This window comes from Schistocerca nitens, chromosome 3 (assembly GCF_023898315.1).
Source record: "Schistocerca nitens isolate TAMUIC-IGC-003100 chromosome 3, iqSchNite1.1, whole genome shotgun sequence".
In the NCBI taxonomy this organism is placed as follows: Eukaryota; Metazoa; Arthropoda; class Insecta; order Orthoptera; family Acrididae; genus Schistocerca; species Schistocerca nitens.
Genome location: NC_064616.1, coordinates 851,802,611 through 851,811,873, shown reverse-complemented (window position 1 = coordinate 851,811,873; position 9,263 = coordinate 851,802,611). Strand labels below are relative to the sequence as shown.

The 9,263-nt window shown below is 36.4% G+C and overlaps 1 protein-coding gene across 1 annotated transcript; it reads right to left on the bottom strand.

The window, feature by feature from the left end:
- Positions 1-832: 832 nt before the first annotated feature.
- On the bottom strand, positions 833-8,844 carry LOC126248881 (gamma-aminobutyric acid receptor-associated protein). Its single transcript, XM_049950337.1, has 3 exons — positions 8,646-8,844; positions 7,227-7,424; positions 833-2,412 (listed from the first exon to the last, which is right to left on the bottom strand). The coding sequence occupies exons 1-3, from the start codon at positions 8,733-8,735 to the stop codon at positions 2,347-2,349; spliced, it is 354 nt and encodes a 117-aa protein (XP_049806294.1). The 5' UTR covers positions 8,736-8,844; the 3' UTR covers positions 833-2,346.
- Between the last annotated feature and the right edge of the window lie 419 nt (positions 8,845-9,263).

The following is a 9,263-nucleotide window of genomic DNA, read 5'->3' as shown; positions in this document are numbered from 1 at the left end:
AACAAGAAGTGTCCTTGGTGGACATAACACATGGGAGGTCTGAGGTTTTCAAACCGAGTGAGAAAGATAGTCATACTCCAAAAGTCCTATAAAAATGACTGGCTACTTCATTATTAACTGATTACTATGCACCTGAATCCATGATCTTAACAAAAAACTTACTAATTTGTATCTTGTTGACAGATTTTTCCCTTTCATTTGCAGTTCACCTAGTTCTTATTATAAATGTATGTTTTTATCTGTTGTGAAACAGCCATTACCTTCAAGGCACTTAAAGATCATACATTCCACTGAGAGACAATGTAGCAATCTGTTCAACAACTCATTCCACCACATTACATCATGACATTCGAATTATCTTTGGAACATGGAACTAACTGATATCTTTGTAGGGCACAGAAAAATTAACATTGCCTTCTGCATCTATCAAATATGCAATATTATGTATCGGATTCCATGTTGGCATAATTTATCCAAATAATTTTTAAATTGCCTCACAGCTGAACCTTATCATATTTTTATTAATTTTTTGTGCACAGTAGTTTACTAGGCAAAATGAATATTAATGTAGCACAATAATGGACTGTGTGGCAAGTGAAACACTGCTGATAATTGTAGCCCTCCCGCCGGAGGTTCGAGTCCCCCCTCGTGTGTGTGTGTGTGTGTGTGTGTGTGTGTGTGTGTGTGTGTGTGTGTGTGTTCGTTCGTGTTCTTAGCATTAGTTAGTTTAAGAAGTAAGTCTAGGGACAGATGACCGCAGCAGTTTGGTCCCTTAGGAATTCGCACACACATTTGAACATTTGATAATTGTAGAGCAGGCAAAGGTGTGAAATTTATGAGACAATCATATAGTATAATTTATTATATTCTTATACAAAATAGCTTCTCAAGCTACAATGCAATGCAAATATAATTATTTTTGTCACATACACAGAGAGACAGAAAGAATATTGAGTACATTTAGAAAATTTTTACTTGGATCTTATGGATACATAAAGGGTAGTTTTGATTCTGATTAGGTCAGTCATTATAGTGTAATTCAACAAACAAATTTACTCACTATAGCTCACAGTATATTGTTATCCAAAAATACAGCAGACTGCTTTTGTCACTCACTCAATATTTTCAGCTAGTCTAGGTTCCACATCGATCTTGCATACAGATATGTACAAAGCATAAAGTTATGGCATAATTGTTCAACTTAGCAAGTAGTAAGAGGAAATATCTCCCCTAAATATCATGTAGTTAAACATGAATGAAAATTACACCATTCCTCTATACAAATGGCAGGATTGCTCGTCATGGGAACTGAATAAATGCTAGACAGCTGCATTCTCAGGAGACACACAGCAGAGCTATACCGAGGAGACATCATCAGTGTTATCAGTGATCATCTGATGCAGAAGACAAAACACATTTTGTGAATTATTACAAGGATTAATATAGAACTCAAACTGTTGAAAACACTCCATCTGAATTATATATATATATATATATATATATATATATATATATATATATATATATATATCATTAGGAATCATTAGCAACCAATGAACCGCACAATAATAAAATATGTACAATCTAATGTTAGATACAATATAACACACAATGGAATGAGAACATTTACTACACACAAAATACCATTTTCATGATAAATGAGATGATAAAAATACCACAATCATCTGCATGGTATACTTCACCACTTACGGTGTCTGCAGTTTATCAAAAGGTAAACTTGGCTACAGTACTTACTGTACAGGCGTTTCTTGAATACAATGTACATAACTTTTACACATACTTTGCAGATTCAATGGAGATTTGTTGGTAGACTATATACAATAAAAATTTACAATTCCTGTGGGAGATAGTTGGAACTGCTACATTAAAGGCATAAAGGAAGTCTGTAATACATACTGAAAAGTTACTGTGTTCCATAATTTATAAAACAATGACAGATAGTATTGGCCAACACAAACCCACTGTGCAAAAAACACAAGTCATAATTTCAATCCAAATCTCCTACAGTAGAAGGATAATAAAACTTCTACTTCCTGTTAAAATGCTTGTAGCTTCTAAAAATGCAGTGTCTGCACAGTTTCCCAGAAAATAAAAAATAAAATTAAAAAAAACACAGATTCCTTGCTACGATCTATTTAAAAAATGCTACATTGATATAAAATGTAATATGCATTATCAGTCCTGCTAAAATTAGTCAAGGGTATATGATTTTAAATTTGCTGCTATAATACTTTTCTGTAGAATATGCAACTCCAACCAGCTATAAGCTCTCATTATAGCAGACCTTACACGTTGTTGCAAGCTGGTAGGAATAATGGCCTTACATCAAAAGCCATACACATTCTCATCACTGTATGCAATGTACAAAAAGCAGTCTTCTTCATGATGTTCCTGCAAACAAACAAAAACATTAATTTTTTTTCTTTATGAAGACCAACCTTGCCTACAATAAAATATGATTAAAGAACACATTATGTACTGGTAGTAGCTGTATCTCTTAAGGTTAAGATTCAAGTGGTGTGCAAAGAGAGCAAACACATGGTATGGTGTTGCATATTTAACATTAACCAACTTGCAGGAGCTTGTCATACGGGCTGATACAATAATATGCTGTGGACACAAAGAATACAATCATCATCCAAATTACCACCTAAAATAGGTTAAATTCAAAATATGTCACCCCTGGTCAGAGTGGATTTCATTTATCTTTTATTGCATTTCTCTGTTTCATGCCAATATAAGTAGAGTGTCTCAACAACTTCAGATGTTCGGCACAGTGCTTTTTAATAAAAAGCAAACCCATTTAATATGAGGTGTGGTACTAGTTAACACAGTATTGACAGTTTTAAAACATCACCACAGAGATACCAATCAGGCTGGTATGCCCCTTGCTGTCTGATCACAGAAGTGCAGCCAGGTTGAAAATATTGCACATTGTCCTCATTCTTACCCCAACACATTAAGAGCTACCTATCCCTAAAAAAAAAATAGGATACACACAGCTCAAATATGCCATATTGCTACAAAATTCAACACAGCATACTATTTCAGTCAACCATCCTATCACAATAAAAACAGAGTAAGGGGGCACAGTGATTAAAGTACTGGACTTGCATTAGGAAGGAGTGGGTTTCAAATCTCTGCCCGGTTATTACAGTTTAGACTTGAGAGAGAGGGAAAAAATCATGAAAACTAACAGAAGACAGTATCAACATCAGTTGAGCTATACAGTTTAACCTGAAAGACCTGGATGGGTTCCATATATTTTGCCTGTTAACTCCAAAAACACCTGAAAAATATGGTACTTCTGTGGAATAATTTTCTATCAACAGTACTCATCAAGATGACACCCCCCCCCCTCCAATGTCCCTCAAGTGTTAATACAGGCCCCAGTTTCTTAGCCTTCAATTAAATATTATGGTTCACATCAAAGTGATGCCCAACCCGTTATATGAAGCAAACCTGTCTGCCATGAAGGTACACTCCTGTGCTACATACTCTTGCATTCATGAAGTCAAAACACAGTTACTGCGATTTTTAACATTATGAAAAAACATCATCACAATCCCCAACAGAAACAATGGCCTCAAAAGTTGCAACACAAATAACAACTTTATGCCCCCAACCACCTTCGTCTTTTCACAGGACGACTCATCTACTTCCACTTCACCCCTGGTACCTAGTTAATGAATTCATCACACAGCACTCACAGAATGTAAACCAATCATTACCATACTTTCAGGAACACCAGTCTCATGCATGGCATATTTAACTGAGGACTGAAAACAAAAACTTTGTCGAACATAACTAAAACGTAAAGATTGAACCCTGACTTCTCAAATAAAATTCTGCACCTGATAGGCCACCACAAATTATCCCCACGACATCTCCACATGTCACAAGAATGTTGTCATGACACCTTTGTCCATTTCATATCACTGCCACACATGTCATTCACAGTATTCCCCCCGACACCCAACAGTTGCAAAAATTTAATACTCGATTCAGCATCCCCCATTTCACTCCACAACATTCAACTATTGAAGATTAATTTTGAATCCTTGTTGCAAACAATATCATAGCAAGATCACAATCAAAATAACCAACTAATCAAACAAGCTTTATACCACAAATTCTAAATGGTCTAAGAAACAAGGGAGTATACAATTAGAAATTAAAGAAAAGATACATATGTCACATAACTATAACAAACAAAGTAACATTTGATCAGTAAAAGAAATCACAATGCCAAACAAAAATGTAGTTCCCAAAAATCAAATTTGTTCACCTACAATTCAAAATAACAGTTTTCTCCAGTTACTAAGACAACCATATACAATATTTAATCTCTGGATACTTACAAACTTGCTGGAAATGCATTAGATACTATAAATATCAACTGGGCTTCCATGCAGTATGAATTTTGGTTTTGCCCAGAGAAAATATATCAGTGTTCCAGAACAAATTTTCACTCTGCCGTGGAGTGTGCACTAATTTCAAACTTCTTAGCAGATTAAAACTGTGTGCCAGACTGTGACTCAAACCTGGTATCTTTGGCCTTTGCAGGCAAGTGCTCGACCAACTGAGATATCCAAGTATGACTTGTGCCGCATCCTCACAACTTTGTTCCACCAGAACCTCATCTCCTGCCTTCTGTACACACAGTTTGGGAATGAAAGGGCTAAATTATTTATAGGTCAGGGCCAGGGGCACTCACGGCAGTTTTTCTCACTGTTCATAGGTTGGTAACACATCAGTTGCACATAGCCAGTGGGATGATACTTCCACATAACAAATTAAAGCCAAGAAAATAACTTTCTAGCATTGGAATAGAAGAATTCACTTCTCCACTGTTGTCATAAATATTTCTCTGGTTCCCCCCCCCCCCCCCCCCCAAATATGTGGTTAGACTGGGACCTAATAGCACAACTTAAACTGCTGCGAGTGAAACAGGCAGGAATTAAATTTATTTTCTTCATAGTCAAAATATTTGCCTGTTTCATTCATTGTTATGATTTCAGAAATTGTGATGTACTGATATGGAAATGTGACCTTATTCCTTCGGAATGTGTTGTCTATCTGCTGCTCTCTCATTGGCTGCATAGACCTAGCAGCAGACGCACCCTCTTTCCGTCCTACCATACCACACAGTGAGTGTTGAAAACATTGCTGCATGAAATACATTTACATCTACATCAATACTCCACAAGCCACTTGACAGTATGTGATGGAGGATATATCTGGAACCACCAACTGATCCCCCCCTCCCCTGTTCTATTTGCGAATGGCATGTGGGAAGAATCACTGTTGGTAAGCCTCTATATTAGCTCAAATTTCCTTAATTTCTTGTTGCGGCCATTCACAAGGCATATGTGAGAGGAAGTAATATGTTATCCGACTCTTCTCAGACAGTACTCTCTCGAAATTTAGATAGTAAGCCTCTCCGTAATGCACAACACCTCTCTTGTAGTGTGTACCAGTGGAGTTCGTTGATACTCTCTGTAAGTACATCACTGAACCTGAACTAGACTATTATCAAATGAAAGCCAAATGTTCTGAAAAACAAGTTAACACTAAATGAGCCATCATTTGTTTCATTTTAATAATATTTCAGAAAATATTTGACAGGCCAGAATAATGAAACAAAAAGTAAATGTATATTAGATGTATGATTTAAATTATTATATATTACCTTAATAATCCCTGCAAAACTTTCAGCAGCAAGTTACACACCTATTTATTTGTTCATTCAGAGAAGTACCACAATGATACAGTATTTTTCATCATAATACAATCTAATGTAAAGAAATAGCTCTCTCTCTCTCTCTCTCTCTCACACACACACACACACACACACACACACAGAGAGAGAGAGAGAGAGAGAGAGAGAGAGAGAGAGAGAGAGAGCGCACAGAGCTATACATTAAGGGTATAAAAGATAGCTGTTCAGCCTCGTTACCTTGCTGAAGGAAAAATCTCATTACTTGCATGGCAAAACCAAAGAACTCCTCAATCACAATAGCTATATACATGCTACATCCACTCAGATTTCTGACAATATTATTTTACAACACACTCCTGGAGAGAAGAAGCTTACAGGAGTAATGACTATTAACAGCTACTCAAAGAAAAGAGACTGAAAAATACCATTTGCCAGAATGAAAGAGGCCAGGTTACTTTTCAGCAGTGAAGACCAATTCAAATTGTTAAGAATAGCATCATTTGGAGCAAAGAAAACTGCATTTAATTTTAAACACTCCATTTTCTTGTTAAAAAAAAAAAAAGCAAATGAAATTAAATGACCTGCTAATTATTCGGTGATCACAAGTAAGAAACTTTCTTTACTTAAATTATTTTACAGTTTCTCAAATGCAGGTCCTAGACCTCTGAGAGATAATATGTAGGTGCCTATTACCTGAAAATAAACCCTAAAATTTCTGGGAAAGAGGAAGGAATGTGTATTGTTATAATCATGTGACAATTTTATGTACGCAAGGTTTAAATTCCTACTTTGTTCCAGTCCCCTTACAGACATATGGACATCTATGGCTCCACTTCTTAACAGCCCCCTGTCAATTGGCACACCTCATGTATTCCCATATGATGCAATCTTTTACAAATCATATTACAATGTGATGAAGTCTGTGAATGTACAAAACTGAAGTGTCACAAAAAAAAGCTGACAGTAAGCATGAAATATATGAACATGGATCTTATACTTTACTTCATGTGCAAATCAACCACAGAAATCAAGTGTGTGTCCTTGAAAAAATATCACTGATTCATAACTTCAGCTTCACGGCACATTTAGCTCCCCAAACTCTGTGATTACAAGTACCATTTCCTGTAAAATTTTACCTATAAATACAGGGGGGGGGGGAAAAAAACAGACAAAAATATCCTGCAGGTAAACTTATAAGAGCATCTGCACTGCTTTAAGAACAAGCAGCCTGAATCTTAACTATTACACACATCTGTGATAATAGGAGATGCAACCGCATTTCATACCATTATTCACAATTCAACTAGGAAGTTGGGCACCTGTTTTCCCTTTCTAATCTCAACAATTTACTAAAATATCTCCAGAAATAGAGTACTGTAAATGGGCAACAGAAGCACCACTATAGAAATATGGTACTGTAAATGGGCAACAATGACGATTTCCAGGTTTGCAAATACGTAATATTATGAGTAATCACCCTTACCTGATACAATGACCCCATGGTAGCACTTGTTGGCGGTATCACATTGTTTACAAAGAAGAAGAGTGCATCCTCAGGTCTCAAATGAATCCTTTTTCTTATAAGGAAATAAAACTGTCCAACTGTAAGATCTGAAGGGACAAGGTATTTTTTCTTATCTAGATCACCAATCCTTGCTTTTGGTGCCTTCTCCACAATAACCTGAAAAAATAGGTAACTTACTTTTTATATAACTCATCCAAGAACTGCATCAAACTAGTCTTCACACTGAAGACAACCATAAAAACAACAGCAATATACTTAACCATCACAAAGAAAGACTATAGCGGGGAATACAAGGACAATAAGCACTTCACTGCCCACCGTTTTGAACACCGAAAATGCAAGATTAAGCCAGAAATAAAGACATTTTTGCAACCCCTCCCACACCCATAACATCTGAATCACTTCACAAACCTGCACGTATAACAGTTTATTTTTCGTGTACTTATAAAGCAAAAATAAAGTAAATTAAATGCAATAGACTCGCCAAGACTTGAGCACTGGATGCCCCAGTTATTAGCTCCGAGATATTAATATCAAACTGAGAAAGTAGCGTTATCTTTCAAAGTACTGGGCTTCTTGGTAACTTCATTACGTTGATTTTAGACTGCCGAAATAGCAATTTGGCACAGCAGTTTAGTGGCAAGCTAACTGTCTTGCACAAGTCGTTATTGGCTGAGCTACTTCTCTTTGTTGATCGATTCGTCATCTCCTTTCTTTCATCCATGATTGTGTTCCTTCATTAGACCTACTGTTCACGGAACACGATAATCAACTAAATTAATACAAACGACGAAACTGAGTGAGGCGCATTATTAAACTGGAAGTAAGTTTGCAACAACACACTTTTTAGCTCTGAAACAGAAAGGAGGGCCTTTTACCATTCCGTAGTGCCACTGTGCTAACGTCAGCATTTACACAGTAACTATAAGACTGGTACTGAACTCTCAAAAAGTCAAATGGCCTGAAATACCATATTTTCTGGCGCAGATAAAACAAAACAACCGTCTTTATTTTCAAAAGTGTTTCTTCCCGTCTTGAATACTAGAAACTGTGTTAGGCTGGATCGTTCCGTCCTATACAATACAACAACGTAAATTCATTATGATAATGAAATACAGTGCTCAAATACAAAACAAAAGTAAAATAGACGAAATGTTTCACGAAAAATAATTCTAATACTCGGAAGAGCGGGCGACTGGAAGGAAAATTCCTTTGAAATGTCAAGCTCCATAAACCCTATACAAGTATCAACAGTTTAACTGTATCTTAATCTAATTATTGTAGTAAGCGAGTCTACTTGCACAGTTTTCGAGCGACTATCAAACAACTGCAACAAATATCTACAGAATTTTTGGAGACAAAAACATTATTACTTACAGGAACTCTGTCCGGATATTTTCGGCGTATTTTCTCTCCTTCAGCTTTTCTTTTCTCAAACGGATGTTCTTCCTTATATTGAAACTTCATCTTCCCTAAATTTCTTTCTTCCCTAATCACAAATTGCAAATATACGCAGTTTCTTAGCCACGAATGACAGTTTCACCACACTGTCTTGTGACAAAGACCAAAGTTATAACTGCGAGGATCCTGAGATACTGTTCCGCAGCATTCGCAAATGTCGGTATTTGATTTGAGCCACGGCTGCCTGTTTAACAGGAAGTATTTACTCATTAGGGGCAATGTGAGGAGTTATTAGTTTCGACGGCAGAGCCTTATCACATGCCCTTCAGCGTACAAATTTTAGTTAGATGCGTTAGTTAAGCGTTACCTTACAGATCTCTCAACGATGTAGTCCCTTAAAGCACTTCTCGAAGAATGTTGGATTCATTTAAAGGTGCAAGCAGGTGACCTGTGTGTCTATAATTGTGGAGTGTAGTTAGCCGATCTATTTGAAATAAGTCCCTGTATCCCATAACGACACATTTATTACTAACACAGTAAAACTGTTTACAATTAAATAGTTGAAACATTTCATCACAGAAGTTACTAAAAGTC

Excerpts from the sequence above, each read along its gene's own strand:
- LOC126248881 (XM_049950337.1), bottom strand. The coding sequence starts at position 8,735 with ATGAAGTTTCAATATAAGGAAGAACATCCGTTTGAGAAAAGAAAAGCT. Across the intron at positions 7,425-8,645 it reads AATATCCGGACAGAGTTCCT|GTTATTGTGGAGAAGGCACC; the intron begins GTAAGTAATAAT and ends CTATTTTTTCAG. Across the intron at positions 2,413-7,226 it reads CCATGGGGTCATTGTATCAG|GAACATCATGAAGAAGACTG; the intron begins GTAAGGGTGATT and ends GTTTGTTTGCAG.